This window comes from Pygocentrus nattereri, chromosome 24 (genome assembly GCF_015220715.1).
Source record: "Pygocentrus nattereri isolate fPygNat1 chromosome 24, fPygNat1.pri, whole genome shotgun sequence".
In the NCBI taxonomy this organism is placed as follows: domain Eukaryota; kingdom Metazoa; phylum Chordata; class Actinopteri; order Characiformes; family Serrasalmidae; genus Pygocentrus; species Pygocentrus nattereri.
Window position 1 is genome coordinate 12,070,190 of NC_051234.1, and position 17,906 is coordinate 12,088,095.

A 17,906-nucleotide genomic window follows, 5' to 3' on the forward strand; every position below is an offset into this window, starting at 1 on the left:
CCTAAATGTACCCTGACTGGGGTTGATGACAGGACCCTAACTGGATCCCATGGCATTAACTCAATTTTGGCTCATATACAGTCCTTAGATAAGCCCGTATATGCCCGTATATATTATCACATAAAACTTACACAGCCCAGTTAAAACAAACATGTGGCCCACATGAATATGTAAGATGAATGGTTACTACAGTTTTATGGCTGCAGTAAGATACTCCTATCAGTAACATTGGCCATCTGTTTCCTTTCTTCATTTACTACCCAAACTATTAAAACACGATTAAAACAACCTGACAGCAAAAAATCCACCCCAAAGCATTTGAGGTTTTTCTGAAGTTCCTTCAAGATACATCATCAGAAGAGGGTTTTCCAAGTCTTTAAAAATCAAGAAGACAGAAGAGCTAATTTTGGATTTCACAAGGTATAAAAGCTGTGATATATATAGTTTTTAGATTTATATCCACCAATACCTCAACTGTGCTATGATCTTCTTCTGTATATCATTTTTTGTACATCATGGTTAGGATTAGGTTTTGGGTTGAGGTGAAGGTTAGGGTTAGGATTAGGGCCAGGATGAGAGTTAGGATTAGGTTTTGTGTTGAGGTTGACGTTAAGATTAGAATAAAGGCCTGGGCTATCTATCTATCTATCTATCTATCTATCTATCTATCTATCTATCTATCTATCTATCTATCTATCTATCTAGCTATCTATCTATACTAGAAATTACAGTGGTACATCTCTTAAAGGCAAGTTCCCATATTTACAACAGATGGCTTGATGATTACAGACCCTAATCCTGAGCTTTGTTAGTGTAAAACCTCATGCTGTAACAGGAACCCCAGGCATCTCTCAACAAAACACACCTGACGTTTCTCTTCTTCAGACTAGGGAAACTAAACAAGTCAAGGTCTTGCGCGTTAATGTGAAGCAGCATATTGAAGCTAACCTAGCAAACCTCCTTGAAGTATGAGTTTTAGGCAGGACGATTAACTTAACCTTTAAACTGTGGTAAAAGGGGGGCACCTCCCACAAACTTTGTGCTACAGTCATGATCTCAGTCTCATTTGAAAGGAAACACCCTCTACCATGAGAATAACTTTGAGTAATGAATTACTGACTCAGTAACAGAGTCTAGAATGGAGGAGTCAGGAGATCTCCTGACTCAGATCTCCAAACTGATCTCTGACTCTTGTCATGTTTTGGATTATGGTGCCTCTGTAGAGGCGGCGAGGCTGTGAAGTTGAGGAACCACAGATCTGCTGCCGTTAAAGCTGAGTTTGCTGAACCTAAAGATTTTTCAGTTAGAAGGTTTTGTTTGTGCATGATTTGTTGATGTACAAACAAAGTTGTGGTCCATAATTTTAGTTTTGTTTTCTCCGTTTAACTGAAACTTGGCTGAAACAGTGAGATGAAAATGTTATACATGAGTACCCCTGCTGGATTTGGATATAATCCTTGTGCACACAGCCAGGGTGGGGTTATTGTATCTTCTATAATGAGCTGCTTGACAGCACTGATAAAGCACAGTATCTGTGTAGATCTTTCAAATCGCTGGCCGTAAATGTTAACAGCTCAACTAATATCTAAAAGGAAAAACTTGTTTATGCTTATTTTTATGGTTAGATCTCCTGGACCATTTACTGGTATCAGATTTCTTAGATTTTTTTTTTCATATCCATGTCTGTATCTTTGTGATGATCCACCACAGAAGTCCAGTTCAAAGACTTCCTGAATCTGTAGAGTCGTCCTTTCCATTCCGTCTTATCACAAGATCATACAAGACTCACATCCAGAGTTATTAACCTATGAAATGGGCTGATATACATGTCATCTGCTTCTCACCGTGTGGAACTGGTGGATGTGTGTGTACGTCTACATTCTTATGCAACTGACCAATGGACACTCAGGAAAACACTAAGAACTGACCATCACGCCGGAAACCCTTCATTCTTCATTCAGTCCAGATCAGATTTCTATTTATAATCTAGAGTAACAAATTATCTGGGTACTAATGATTCTCTGATTCCCACCAGCCCTTAGTAACAGTAAGATCTTAGACGTATTTAGTATCCAAATACGTCAGCTCACGTTATGTCAGAAAATTCTAATGTCAGACACTCTAGAGGTCATGCATCTTACCGTTTCTTACTTTACAAACTACTTTACATTTGTCAGTGTAAATGAAGAGATTCCAGAACATTGGAGATGAAATATGGTGTTCAACAAGGCTCTGTTTTAGGGCCCTTACTGTTGTCCATTTATTAATACCCACTGGACACACAATCTGTAAACACAACATTGCTTTTCAGTTTTATGCTAATACATGTCAGCACAAGCAGATTCAGTGACACAGTTATGCATAATGGAAGACTGTTGAAGACACTTCCTCCTGGTAAACTCAAGAACAACCTTCCTCCTGAAAGGGGTGCCTCACGGATGAATTCTTGGTCCCCTCTTGTTTACAATATACCATACCTCCCAGCCAAATCATCAGCAGCCTTTGTTTCCCTTCTGCATCTCAGTTGCTGACAGCATTTGAAAGCTCTGGAGAATTTATCATTTTCCTCAAGCAACTTTCAGAAAACTGAAATGTGCTTCTGTTTGGCTTCTGATTTATGAAAAGTACAAGTTTACACAAAAAAAAGCAAAACAAAGTCTTTGAAAGATTGTCACATGCTGCTTTTATTCATAGTTGGCTGGAGCTAACCTCAAAAAAGTCAATAGAGTTAAAAAAAATCAACAACACATAAAAACCACATTGAAAATAAATCATTCTTTCCACCCAATGAGTCACAATTTGAAGGAAATCAAAGACGGACAACTTTTATTTTTCCTACTTGGCAGAAAACAAAACAGCGGTCTAACAGGGGCTTCAAATGTATCTCCATTTTTGGAATTTTTTTGGGTCAATTTTTAGTTTCCTGGCCTTCACACTGTGTGTATGAGTGACAGTTTTATGGTGAGTGGTCCAACAGGAATGCTTGAAAGTAATTTTAAACAAAATCACTTTATATTAACTTATATTAAAGGTAAAGAATGTTTTTGTTTTCTACCGTAAAAATTTGTAGTTACTTGTTTTTTTTTTTTCATTTTTTTGCTTTGGAATTACTGGCTGTGTTTCAGGTCTTAGCAGATAATTCTCTTCATTGGTGCAAAGTGTCAGTGTTGCCATTCATTTGTGCCTCTTTTGACAAATCTGCCTCCACAAGTTATTATGACTTAAGAAAATACAAGTTTACATACGAAAAAAATGAAAATATGAGTTTCAGACTGTAAATCAGACGCAATAAAGCTCAAAAGCTGGTAGAGAAATTAAACAGATCAACATCGTACTGCAATAAGAAGAAGCCAGATGAGGATCCTCAGATCAGAGGAGCTCCATACACCTCCACCTCACACAGAGTAAGATACTCCTTCTTTTGTGGAATCACAATGTTGACGTACCGGCCCTCCATCCCGTTGCACTCAAAGGACATGGTCGGAGTCTCTTTATCAATGGTGGAGATCACGGCACACCTGATGAGATGGGGAATGAAAGGAAAATAATTAATTATAGTGTTTTAATTAATTACAGAATTGTTTCTTCTGAGATGGAAAGAAGAAACAACTTATCATTTTAAACGATTACTGATACCTCGGGTTATTGTTGCCGTTGTTGTCCAGACTATCTCCAATTCTGATTTCAGCTCCACTCAGTCTGTTAGGAACACTATCCACTGTGTTAACGACAATTACAGAAAACACTTTGTGCTTTTTCAGTAGGTCCAGCCTCCACCACGGACTGATGTCGTCATTCGTGTGTGTGCAGGAACCATGAGCGTATAGACCATCTCGGTTTCCGTCAATGGCACCGGATGGAAAACCAGTACTATAAAGGCTGGACTGTGTAGCTTTTCCATTCAGCGCTACATTCTCTCCTGCACAGGAAACAATCTGATGAACATGAAACCAATAATATACAATAATATATCTATTCTGAAGGGTTCCTGTAAATCTAAAGAACAGTATCCCCACCATGGCTACTTACATTTATTTTTACATGAACTTCAGTGCAATACTGGTGGATTTGAGATCTCCTGAGTATTTTGAAATCAAAACACTTTTACTTCTACTTGAGTATTATAATAAGTAAAGGAATATACCTGTACTCAGTACTAGTTACTAACTCCTTTTTTGTGTTTAATTTCATTCTGTTTTGTTGGTGAGAACACTGTGGTTGGTGAGAGCTTTGTGATTGGTCACATCTTTGACTTTGGGGTGTTAGCATTTTATTGTGCTGGTAAATGCTGGATGTTCTAAGAAGTTGCACTGCAGTCAGCAGTGAGTAACCCCTGCTCTTGTAGCTCCACTTTCTTGGTGTACACTTAAAGGCTGTGGATACATAGTATGTGTTAGCCATCAACAGGTCCATCCTCAGTAGTCAGTTTCTTGGACCTCTAGCAGTGACATTGGTGTGTAAAAACTCCAGCAACAATGATGAGCGACAGCAAATCTCTAAACTGGTGAAAGTTATAAAGTGGCCAGTCAGTGGACAACCAAAGTAGTTTCTATAAAAGCTCTAGCTCATTGAACAATACGTATGTTTGCAGAACTGATGCCTGAACTGATGCCTGAAAGAAAGCCGAGTTACTTGATCTAGGAAAAGACTAGTATGGGTTTGGATGATTTGTTGAACTCTTTTTCTAGGACATTGCCTGCCTGTTCATCTCACCGCTTGGAGTGGGATAGCCATAGACCTCCACCTCACAGAGAGTCAGGAGTCGATTTGCTCCAGGGATGACCACGTTAACGTAGCGACCTGAAATGCCTTTCTCAAAGTTGAAGGCGATGGAGTTCCCTGTAGGGATGCTTGGGATCACCCCAGCCCTGGAGGGAAAAGAGTGCATACATGTGAGATTGTGAGAAGAGATTGTCCTTTATCAGTTCCAGACCTGCAAGATCTAATCTCACTGCCCCAGACAACCTGAACCAGTTGTCCCAATCCTGCTCGTAGACCTGCATCACTGGTTTCCATCTGTCTTAGTCACCACTAAAAATAACTGTCACATGATAGACCTGGCTTTATTTGGCTTTTTTGGTGTATATTCACCTCTATTAAGAATACTTTCCACAGCTGTGGCTTCCTGAAGTAATACACTCATTCTAAAAAGAGCACCTAAACTAGTTCTAAATAAAAGAGAGCAATTTACTTGGTTAATTCTATTTAGAACTAGCTTAGATGTTCTATTTAGAAAGAATTTGTCTTTTTTTTTGTTATTTTGTCATTAGATATTATTATGTGCAAAGGTCAGTACTGTGCAGGAAAAAACATATCATTGTTATCCAAAGAAAACAAAGATCTACAAAATAGTAACTTTATAGCAAAAGGCAAAATACTTGTAGCTTTCAATGTAAGTTAATGTAATGAGATTTTATTAAAGGCGATTTTAGAGCATTTATTTTGATCCACTCATCCTGAAATTTTTACATGATGTAAAGGACAGTGTGCTGAAATTCTGTAGAAAAATAAAAATCAATGAAAATGGAGATACATGGTTTTATTTGGACAGTAACAATATTCAATAGAAAATATTGGTATATGATTATGTACCAATATTGTATATGTTTAGTGTGTCCATCCGTTACCTTAATTACAGCTTCCATTCTTTTCAGATGGCTCACTTTCATTCACTCAAGAGAAGTATTACTGAGTGTCATCAGTGCAGCAGTAGTAAGGGAAGTCATGTGAGCTTATAACTAAACTCATGGAATTTGTGTCCAAGGAGAAGAAAAGTGGACTGAGAACTGACCCCTGGGGAACTCCATTATTGAGGCTTGTATGTGGACCAGTTGGTGTGGAAGACTGTCAGATCTGTGATCTTTTGACAGTGTGAAATAACACAAGCCTGATATACATTTAAGAAATTATGTCCAAACCTGGCAGGCATTTTATTAGTTGGTTAATTTATTTGTTATGGCACAGGTTAGTTTTGCCATGCATAGCAGATCCCTAGTAGCCTTAAAGCAATACTAGCAACAATGACCATTTCACAATGAAGTAGAAGAACAGCTCTCTCACCATGGGTTGCTGTTTCCGTTGTCAAGTAAAGAGTTTCCGATGTGTATCTCAGCTCCGTTGATCCTCTCTGGACAGCAGTCTGCTCTGTTAGTGATGGTGATGGAGGTCACTGTGTATTCGTCCAGAAGGTCCACCCTCCACCAAGGGTTCTGTTGCCACTCAGTGGCAGTGCATGACCCGTGATCATAGTTGGAGTTGGTATTTCCATCTATAGCATTATAGGCATGACCATATGGAGCCCAAGGGTTATTAACCAAGATTGACTGTGTGGCTTTTCCATAGAGAGCAAGGTTTTTGGCTGGAATGAACAGAGAAATTCAGAGTTTCGGTCAGTTGTACATCAACATGAAAAGCATCATTCTCTGATCTGTGAAGTTAGTTCTGTCTAGTTAAGTTTTCTTCCAATCCCCTTGTTAACTATGTCACACTCTATCACACCATCCTTCTAAACTGGGAGGGTGAAGGTTAGCACAAGCTTCATCTGATACACTTGAAGCTCCACTACATCGTTTCACATGGCTGCTAATGCCATGTCTTTGGAGCTCAACACGTTTGGAGGAGAACACTAATTGCTATTCTTTTAAGCCAAGTAACAGACTCCCTCACTGGCTTGAATCATGCTGAGTGAGGAGGGAAGAGAGGACCACCCTCTCTACAGAGAGAGAGAGAGAGAGGGAGAGAAGATTAGATGCTCTCTTGGAGTTCCAGTGATTGCTACTGGCTGTTGCCAGGGGACAAACTTGCAGACTTTGCAATGATACGGCCAAAGCCTAGACAGTTATGCCACTCAAAAGTCCCTTTATAGCTTTTATAATTTACCATGATCTTTTACATTTACTTTGCTTTAGATCTTAATGTTGTGCATATGAATATGAGGGAATGCATGGCATTTTTATTTTAATTAATAATTTTAAATGTTCAATGCTCATTTTTTTAACTACACCTGCTCCTGTATGGCTCTATAAATCACTCCAGAAGTGGACAGAAAACACAACACATACACACTAATGTTCAAAAGCTTGGAATTACTTCCAGTTATTTGATGTAAAATATTATTTCATATAGTATAGACTTAAATGTTATAAACTAAAAGTAATTTATTTTAGTTTAAAGTATATTATATACTGTAATTGTCGGTTTACAATATATATTTTTTATCAAGTTATCAAACTCAAAATTGGTACTTTTAAAAATGTGGGACATTCTGGATGTTAAATTTATTATTTAAAAAATTTTTATGCTTTCTTATTTTAAATCTTCCACAGCTCTGATCTTTTTTATTTACAGATTCCAACACTAATTATTTGATTCCAGACCTCATTGTCACTGAATGTGATTGATTTCTTCAGAAAGACTGAACTTTGTGTGTCTCCTGAAAAGAACAGAAGCTGGAACAAAGGGAGGGAATGACACACTAAATACTGAAAAACCTGGTACTGTATTTTGTTGTTGATGCTTTTGTGTCATTTTCTGTTAAACATGTTTTCTGTTTTCTTCCTGACACTGAAAAAAGTATACTTTATTCTAAACATGTGGCGAATCAGGCTGGGTCAGACACACGCAGATGCAAAGGGAAGAAATTTGTGAAATTAATGAAATCAGGACAGTATAAATTCACACCATTGACAGGCCAAAAACAGTGTAGGGACCCCCCATATATATATATGGATAATTCTGTTTTCTGCAATGTGTTAAGAAACTGCATTTCCCGGCATTCTTTACTCTTTTCACTGGTTTTATCTGGTTTCCCTTCTAGCTTTTGGGAAAACTGACCATTCAGTTGACATTTAAGTATAAACAGAGAACTTGTAAAGAGGAGAATTTCCACTCTGTAATGTCTTCCAGTTTTCTCAAACACTAGAGGGCTCTTCCAAGTGCCTCCAAAATGAATGGGATAAGATGGAGCATTTGAACAAAATCATAGTTTAGAAATGCTTAAATATTTTTAATTTAAAAGAATACAATCATTTCCTGAACACAGAACAGCATAAAACATTTTAACACCACTGTTGTTTTTTAAGAGCTTTTAATTATAGGTTTTTAAAACTGCAGCTCATGTATGTCCATGACATCTGTGAGTGCGAATAGCCAATGAGCTGCTCCACTCGCCAATCAATCATCATGCTCGAGCAGTAATACTTGCCTCCTACTGCCCAAAAAGGAAATAAATAGGTAAGATTTTTTTTTGTTTGTTTAGTGAAATACATCCTTGTACTTTCCAAAATTGAAGGAAAGTTCTGGTCGAGTGATTAGAAACTATTATAACTTTTTCGTTTTTAGCCGTTGAGCTACATTCACTCCCATTCATTGAGGACTCTTTTGAGAGAGGGGCAGAGATGCGAGAGAGACAAGTGGGGATGCTGCTCATCTCCTTCTCCTTTCCTTTCTTTCTGCTCCAAGTTGTTTTTTGGAGACTTAATATAATGTGTATATCAACCCGGAGTGCAACATACTGTTTGTTTCATGCTTTAATCACTTTGTTCATGAAAACGTGCAACCATTCCCAGTTAGCAAAATTTATATGGCCCACTTCTGGGCCACATACTTGGTTTAGTTCTGGCCCAGTTCTGGCTGGGTCCCTAGCCCAAATCTGGCCCATATACTGTAAAACCAAAAGAACTAATGGATGCTGCCCAGATGAGGCCCACACACTGTAAAATGAGTACAACTAATGGATGTGGCCCAGCTCTGGCTCATATACTGTATAGAGAGTCGAACTAACAGATGTAGCTGAGCTCTGGCTCACATTCTATAAAGTGAGTACTGTAGAACCAAGGGATCTGGCCCAAGTCTTGCCCATGTACTGTAATGGCCCATACACTGTAAAAAAAGCATATTTAAAAGGTGTGGGCCAGATCTGGCTCATGTATGGCACACAGTTACGGCTGAGTACCCACCTTGGTCCCCAGTCCAGATGTGGCCCTGCAGGATGCCACACTCATTTATTGCAGAACATGCAAAATATTAGTAATATTTCTTCCTAATAGCCAATAGGTGTTGTCAAAAGCCATTTCAGAATGAAGACTCAATGTTGATTTTGGTTAAATAAAAAAAAACAAAAAAAACCCAGAAACCTTATATATATATATAAGTTTTATCCCACTTCATCAAGAGGTGGATTTAGAAACCATATGGTAGTATTAACATAAGAAGTTATACAGAGACTTTTACCTGGTTCCATCATGAGCTTACATAGGTGTATTATGATCATTTTGCTTTGTTTTGCAAACACTAATTTTTGCCAGTGCAGAATCCCTTAAACAAAACAAAAATCAACAACATTTAGAATATATTCAGATTGTTTATTGTGTTTCACAATTATAAACATTTTCAAAGTAGAGAAAATATTAATGCACAAAAGCAAACACACAAAACAGAGGTGTTTTGGTCTGTTGTAGATGAACCTCAACATCTAGTGGATACACAAGTTTAAACAAGCAATTCTTTACATTTAAGTAATACAATAATAATCGTATGTTTTGCTAATTATATAATCTATAGTAATATATAACAGGTAATGCAAGTTTTAAGTGATTTGTTGTTCAGATTCATTTAAATTTGTTGTGAAGATTTACTTAAAATACTAGTGATAGTTATTCAGTGACCTTAATAATAATAATAATAATAATAATAATAATAATAATAATAATAATAATACTTCTCAAAGTACTTGCTCTAAAATAAAAACTTATAATTTATTAATTTATAAACATTCCTAAAATTTTACATTGGTCAAAAGTCCTGGTGCCTGAGGAAAAAGGAAAAGCATTCTATCATTTAGCTACTTTAATAGATTTCCAGATAACAGTTTTTGTGTCACACTGTGCAACAAACCGTTTTACCTGACCATCTGGAGCAACACCACAATCAGCATTTCCATCAGATCCCTCTGCAGACTGAATGAGCTCTGTCACTTTGGAAGTTGTTCCACTGTAAGCAGTCACAGAACTCCAATAACAGCTGGTCTGGAATAGAGGCTTTTACTTTAGAAACTGAAAAATTAGGCAATAACTTCACAACTGCAAGAACTGTAATGAACAAGAAAGGATTTATTCTAAAAAAAAAACATTAATAAACCCATAATCAAAACAAAGCTACAGGTTGAACTAAAGCACTCCTGACAAAGAACCCTTATATGAACAGAAGGGTGCTGTGTGCACACAGAATTTAACACTGCTGTCAAGGCAATGCGCTAGCTCCGAGCTAACATGCTAACCATGAACTAACATGCTACACCATTATGGCATAACACTTGAAAAGCACAGCTATTCCTCTAAATGTTCAGAGTAGTTAACCAGCTAACGTTAGCTCGTGGTCAGCACTTTAGCTCAGAGTTAGCGCTTTAGTCTGGCTTAACACAGTTAACAGTTAAGCACAGTTAACACAGTTAACACAGTTAAGCATTAGCTCTGAGCTAACCCACTAACTGCGAGCTAACTTAAGCTAACTACTATGAAGGTTTAAAATGAGTAAGTTAACATTATTCACGACAAATTAGCAACAAAACGTAACGTAACAAAACCTTTAACTTACAACCCCAATTCCAGTGAAGTTGGGACGTTGTGTAAAACATAAATAAAAACAGAATATGATGATTTGCAAATCCTTTTTAACCTATATTCAATTGAATACACTACAAAGACAAGATATTTAATGTTCAAATGGATAAACTGCAAATATTCACTCATTCACTCATGTTCTAAAGACGTAGGGACAGGGGCAGGTTTACCACTGTGTTACATCACATTTCCTTTTAACAACACTCAATAAGCGTTTGGGAACTAAGGACACTAATTGTTGAAGCTTTGTAGGTGGAAATCTTTCCCATTCTTGCTTGATGTACAACTTCAGTTGCTGAACAGTCCGGGGTCTCCATTGTCATATTTTATGCTTCATAATGCACCACACATTTTCAATGGGAGACAGATCTGGACTGCAGGCAGGCCAGTCTAGTACCAGCACTCTTTAACTAAGAAGCCACGCTGTTGTAACACGTGCAGAATGTGGCTTGGCATTGTCTTGCTGAAATAAGCAAGGACGTCCCTGAAAAAGACGCTGCTTGGATGGCAGCATATGTTGCTCCAAAACCTGTATGTACCTTTCAGCATTAATGGTGCCTTCACAGATGTGCAAGTTACCCATGTCATGGGCACTAACACACCCCCATACCATCAGAGATGCTGGCTTTTGAACTTTGCGCTGATAACAATCCAGACAGTCCTTTTCCTCTTTGGCCCAGAGGACACAACGTCCATGATTTGCAAAAACAATTTGAAATGTGGATTCGTCAGACCACAGGACACTTTTCCACTTTACATCCATCTCAGTCCATCTCAGATGAGCTCGGGCCCAGAGAAGCCGGCGGCGTTTCTGGGTGTTGTTGATATATGGCTTTCGAGTTTTAACTTGCACATGTAGATGGAGCGACGAACTGTGTTCACTGACAATGGTTTTCTGAAGTGTTCCTGAGCCCATGTGGTAATATCCGTTACAGAATGATGTCGGTTTTTAATTCAGTGCCGCCTGAAGGATCGAAGGTCACAGGTATTCAATGTTGGTTTTCTGCCGCTTACTTGCAGAGATTTCTCCAGATTCTCTGAATCTTTTGATGATATTATGGACTGTAGATGATGAAATCCCTAAATTCCTTGCAATTGCATGTTGAGAAACATCATTCTCAACAATGTTGTTCACAAGGTGGTGAATCTCGCCCCATCCTTGCTTGTGAACAACTGAGCCTTTCAGGGATGCTCCCTTTATACCCAGTCACAACACTCACCTGTTTCCAATTAACCTGCTCACCTGTGGAATGTTCCAAACAGGTGTTTTTTGAGCATTCCTCAACTTTCCCAGTCTTTTGTTGCCCCTGTCCCAACTTCTTTGGAACGTGTTGCAGGCATCAAATTCAAAATGAGTGAATATTTGCAAAAATCTATAAAGTTTATCCGTTTGAACATTTGAACATCTTGTCTTTGTAGTGTATTCAATTGAATATAGATTGAAAAGGATTTGCAAATCATCGCATTCTGTTTTTATTTATGTTTTACACAATATCTCAACTTCATTGGAATTGGGGTTGTATTTCATTAATCTAGCTAGCCTGTGCTTTTCAAATGTCATTATAACATATCATATATAATACAGTTATAACTTTAAAATTTCCATACTGGAACAATAATTCAAAATAGTTTATCTCACTGAACTAAACTTTCATATCACATATCATGTTAATGTATGTAAATGTGGTTTTTAAAGTATATTACTTACCTTTTTAATGCTCTCTTCCATTTGTCTTCTCTTTAAACCTAGCCACGGGCTTGTCCATTTGAAAATGATGAATTTAGGCAGGAAAACTAGTTAAATGATGGTTTTAAGCCTTAAATTGTGAGCGCCAGCTGTTTTCTGTAACTCCAGTAATGAGATTAATGAGATTCACTTACGACATGCCAGATTTGGGCCAAAACACTAAGACGTAAATCAAAAAGTACTGGTCTGCCGCAGCATTAAGGTGTGGCCCTCTTCCTTCATCCACACTATTGGACCACAATTTATGCCAGAATTAAGTACATCCAAGTTAAATTCATAAACAGCTGTCCAGCATCTGGCCCAATTCTGGCCCACATGCCTAATATCTATTCTGAAGCCAACCAACACTCACATATGTAAGCCAGAATTGGCTTAAGGCATTACATAAGGCATATGATAGGGTGCCAAGAGAAGAACTGTGGTACTGTATGAGGAAGTCAGGTGTAGCTGAAAAGTATGTTAGGGTGGTGCAGGCCATGTATGAGGATAGTGAGACAGTGGTGAGTTGTGCAGTTGGAGTGACAAATGGTTTCAAGGTGAAGGTAGGGTTACATCAGGGATCAGCTTTGAGTCCCTTCTTGTTTGCAATGGTGATGGAAAGGTTGACAGATGAGGTGAGGCAGGAGGCTCCATAGGCCAATCATGTTTGCAGATGACATTGCAATCTGTGGTGAGAATAGAGAGCAGGTGGAAGAGAATCTGGAGAGGTGGAGGTTTGCAGTGGAGAGGAGAGGAATGAAGGTCAGTAGAGACAAGACGGAATACATGTGTGTTAATGAGAGGGAGGCAGGTGGAAAGGTGAAGATGCAAGGAGTAGAGGTCATAAAGGTGGATGACTTCAAATATCTTGGGTCAACCATCCAGAGCAATGGACAGTGTAGAAAAGAGGTGAAGAAGAGGGTGCAGGCAGGATGGAGTGGGTGGAGACGGGTGTCAGGGCTGATGTGTGACAGAAGGATAGCAGCAAGAGTGAAAGGGAAGGTTTACAAGACAGTAGTGCGTCCTGCTATGATGTATGGTTTGGAGACTGTGGCTCTGTCTAAAAGACAGGAGGCTGAACTGGAGGTGGCGGAGATGAACATGCTGAGATTTTCGTTGGGAGTGGCAAGGATGGACAAGATTAGAAATGAGCAGATCAGAGGGACAGTGAAGGTGGAGCAGTTTGGAGAAAAAGCCAGAGAGGCCAGGTTGAGATGGTTTGGACATGTATTGAGGAGGAATAGTGGATATATTGGGCAAAGAATGTTGGAGATGGAGCTGCCGGGTAGAAGGAGAAGAGGTAGACCTCAGAGAAGGTTTATGGATGTAGTGAAGGTGGACATGGAGATGGTTGGTGTAAAAGTAAAGGAGGCAGTGGATAGGGCAAGATGGAGGCAGATGATCCGCTGTGGCGACCCCTAAAGGGAGCAGCCGAAAGAAGAAGAAGAAGAAGAAGTTCACTCTTTTACCCAGTTAAGTGTTTATGAGTAAACTCATAATTGTTGATAAAATCAATTAAGTGTTCTCAGATATACACATATGGTACAGGCAAGCTCAGGATATTGTTTTAGTCCTAGTCCCTTTTTTGTGCTAATTATTGATTCATTTTCCATTTCAAGTGTTGGTTTCACTGAGTGCAACTCGGACAGGTTTTCAAGAAAGTAATTAATACTTAAAATAAGTATATGACATTTTTGGAGGTACCATGCTAATAACAATTGTGTATCTGCAGATTTACATGTCATTGTTGAGATGTAAAGTTCATCTGGTGCCTTTCCGCAGGGGTGACAAGTAACATGAAAACATGAAGCAAAGAGCAAAAACCATAACAATCCAATATCAAACAGATGGAAAGACAGTAAACCAAAGTACAAAAATGGGGGTCAATTCTCCATAAAGGTTGAGTGGTCAGTAAACAGTATTTATAGTTGTGTGCAAAAGTTTTAGGCATCTAAGCAAAGTTTTAAACAATTTACGTCAGCAGTGAGTTTATCACAATATACATTAGAATAAAGTCATATTCATAATTCAAATAAACATAAAAACAATAAAAAGTCAAATTAAAAAGAAATTCTCAGGTCCATATTTTTCCTTGACAGCTTCACAGCCTCCACAGAGACTTGTTAATATCATCAATTACATCATCATCACAATTTAATGAAGCACTGATTGGTCAAACCAGGAGCTGCTTTTTAACTACATATAATACTGGGCTTCCTCGAGGAGAGGCTTGAAAATGGTTAAACAAACACACATCCAGAAAATCACTATATATATATATAAAATCATTCTTAATTAATATTCTATAAATTTTGTTTATTCAAATATTAACACAATGTAAATAAATACATTTTGAAAATGTGTCTTGGCTGCCTAAGACTTTCGTACAGTACTGTAAGGTGTCCATTGATGACAAGCAGCTGGTGCTTATCAACACTCAGAGGTGCTAGATCTCAAGGCTCACAATTGTTGAGGAGGGTCGAATTGCAGCACCATATGAGGGTGTTTCTGTGATGCAGACACCCCGCCCCCCTTATGTGGCCCTCAGGTGCCCCTCATGTGAGGGCAGGGACAGGTGGGCTTTGGAGTAAAAGCCACAGTAATGTTGCTTAGTAAACAGAGCTACAACAACATTTTAGGGCCACTCTTAATAAAAATAGCAGACTTCGAGAATTAAGTCGTAATATGTAGAAAATACTAATAAAGTCATAAAAGTCCGAATTTTAAAATTGCAATATTTCAAGGATTAAGTGTTAACTGTAAGGGGGCTGCCATGGGGTCTTGGTTACTGTACTGGCGACGGTGAAGACAAAGAGCGCGCCGGATTTCCTCACACTCCTGTCTCTGTGTATCGCTCATCTTGATTGTCATTTTCACTGTCTGCGAAACGTAATACCCTCTTTGAATGGTGTGGAGATGTATCCCTGATAGTCATGTAGACAACCCTGCCTGCGAATCTCCTTCAACAAAACAGACAGACAGTTTCCTTCGAGTCTGTCTGGCTCTTTATTCTAGATAATATTCTAGATAGTTTCCTGCTCAGCCGCTTCTTATACTAATAACAGGCTGGTGCTGTGCAGTGTTTTATTTATGGGTGAATTGATATGAAAGTATAATTCTACCAACTCAACGCCCCTCATTTAACACGAGGTGCTGCCTTCCCTTTGCAAAGCCTTTAGCCACAACACCGCTTACCTTTTCTGGTAATATCCCACTTTAATGTGATAATTATTATCATAATATATTATCATCAAAATATTATGAGTTTCTTCTCAAAATATTACAATTTTATTCTAAAACTGCAACTTTTGTCTCCAAATATTACAAATTTACTCTCCAAGTCTACTATTTTTATTTTTACTAATGGCCCCAAAACACTGGGTGAGCACTTTCATTACAGATTATGATGTCGGTAGGTTTACTGTTACATTATGACCTTAAAACTTGTGGAAAATATGCACATAGTTGCTTGATAGTCAGCAATACTCAACCTTGCCAGAGTTGTATTGTGCAATCTGGCAGCACCCCTTGCTGAATAAAGACTATTAGGATGTTTTTTGGTCTCCTAATGGTTACCATTAGATACCACTAGTTTCCATGTAGAATTAGAAATGTATCTGGAATCACTAGGTCACCTGCTAAATCATTCCTTTACATCATCAACCCATCAAGAAAAGCCATAACGCATTGCAAACCCCCAAGAACCACCAGAAACTCTTACTGGTTTCTATGTTTGCATTTGGGATGTTAACCTTATAATCCATTATTACACAGTAATTTGAATAACGGCTGGTATGGAGCAGGTTGCGTAGTACTGCTGAAAACACTGCTGATTGCTATCGCTATGATGGGCATTCAGGCCGCAAGTTCAAGTCAGGGATCACAAAACCGCAAGACAGAACTACAAATCACCAGAGGCTATAGATTTACTGATGTTTAACAAACATTGATTTATTTTCCCCATTGAGCCTTATCCACCGATAAGAGAAGCAGACATTCCAGGCAATGAGTGATAAGTGGTCATTCCTTTCATTGCAATTCGACTCTATTGAAATTGGCTGATGATTCTGATATGTTAGTCATGTGGTTTGCTGTTGCATCCTGGGAAGTGGAGTGTTGTAAGAGATCCACCTCTGAACGAGCCGGAGGGAAGTGTCTATGACTTTTGTACAGAATTTTCTGCTACTGACAAACAGTCCTCAATTAACTATAATTACCTATAATTAAAAATTATATTAATTATAATTAAATCAGTAGTGACCAGTTCTCTAAGCCGGTATGTTCAACAGGGTTAGGGTTGCATCGATACTGATACTGGTACCGGGTATTGTCCTAATACTGTACTCAACCTCATAAAAATGCACTGCAAAATTTTGTACATGGTTGGCTGTGATGTAATGTAGTGTTTAAAGTGAGATGCTAGGTAAGAAAAGCACATTGTAGCAGTGATTCTCTGTTTGGGGCGTCTGAATATTCAGGACTGAAACCCTGAAGATGCAGCTCTATCAGCACCAGTGTTCAGAAGTAAAATACTGGAAATCTCAGAGTGTAAATAAACTTTGCCTTTACTTTACACTCCAAGCTGGGACTGACTTATTTAGCACTGATAGTATAACATGTTATTAACACTACTTATAATGCATTAAATTAACAATACATGATATATAATAAACATGGCTATAAAGTGTAATTCAGTGTAATTCATTTTTATAAATATTTATAACAATGTTTATAATGCCTTATGAATGCATTATAATATGTTATAAATGTGTTTATAGATGCTTACAAATGTGACATTCATAGAAAGTGTTACAGGTTTGTCCATAGGTCTGTGTACAACCTTGATTATTATGTATACTTGTGTCCATGTCTATATAGAGATGATGTGTACCTTTCATAGATGATGCATCAGTGAATCCAGCCACTGTAATCACTCCCAGCAGGTAAAATATGTGGAGCTTCATCTTTCTATATAAATCAAATAAGAATACAGTAGCTCTTTTGATTCTGTCTGCTTTTATACTGTTTCGCAGGTTATGTTGTTTATGAGTTTAAAACGTATCCAAGCATGACTAATAAGCTGCTTTCATTAAGTATTAGATATTTCCAGCATGCAGTTTTCAAACTGTTTCTAAACGTGCAGTTTCATCAAAAATCTGAGACGAACTCACCGATAAGAGAAAGTTGAATGGTTAAACTCCTCCAACAATGCTGCTGCCAGTTTCACTGAGCTGTGTGTTAGTGTGTTACTCACTGAGCAGAGTTTTATGTAAAGCTTAAAGGGGAGTTCCACCATTTTTTCAAAATTCCCCCAGGTGTAAACAGAGTGATTCAAAGTATTTGGTGTGAAATGGTTCAGATCTTTTTACAGTGGTGGTGATAGAACCCAGGGGTCACCATGACTACAACACAAATATAGACAATTTACTATCAAAATCACCAGTGAACCTACATTAGTCTTCGGAGTTTATATGGAATGTTGATGATAGAAAGTAGTGGAAAATCTGAAATAATACGTTTTCTTTGGTCACCATTTTTACCTCACCGCTCCCTGTATATTA

At 38.1% G+C, this 17,906-nt stretch overlaps 1 protein-coding gene across 1 annotated transcript; it reads right to left on the reverse strand.

Moving 5' to 3' along the window:
- Nucleotides 1–2,659: 2,659 nt before the first annotated feature.
- Nucleotides 2,660–17,598, reverse strand: LOC108431038 (fucolectin-1-like). The gene is made up of 6 exons (XM_017703918.2): nt 17,517–17,598; nt 17,237–17,313; nt 6,061–6,358; nt 4,714–4,868; nt 3,637–3,919; nt 2,660–3,518 (listed from the first exon to the last, which is right to left on the reverse strand). The coding sequence occupies exons 2-6, from the start codon at nt 17,307–17,309 to the stop codon at nt 3,365–3,367; spliced, it is 963 nt and encodes a 320-aa protein (XP_017559407.1). The 5' UTR covers nt 17,310–17,313; nt 17,517–17,598; the 3' UTR covers nt 2,660–3,364.
- Between the last annotated feature and the right edge of the window lie 308 nt (nt 17,599–17,906).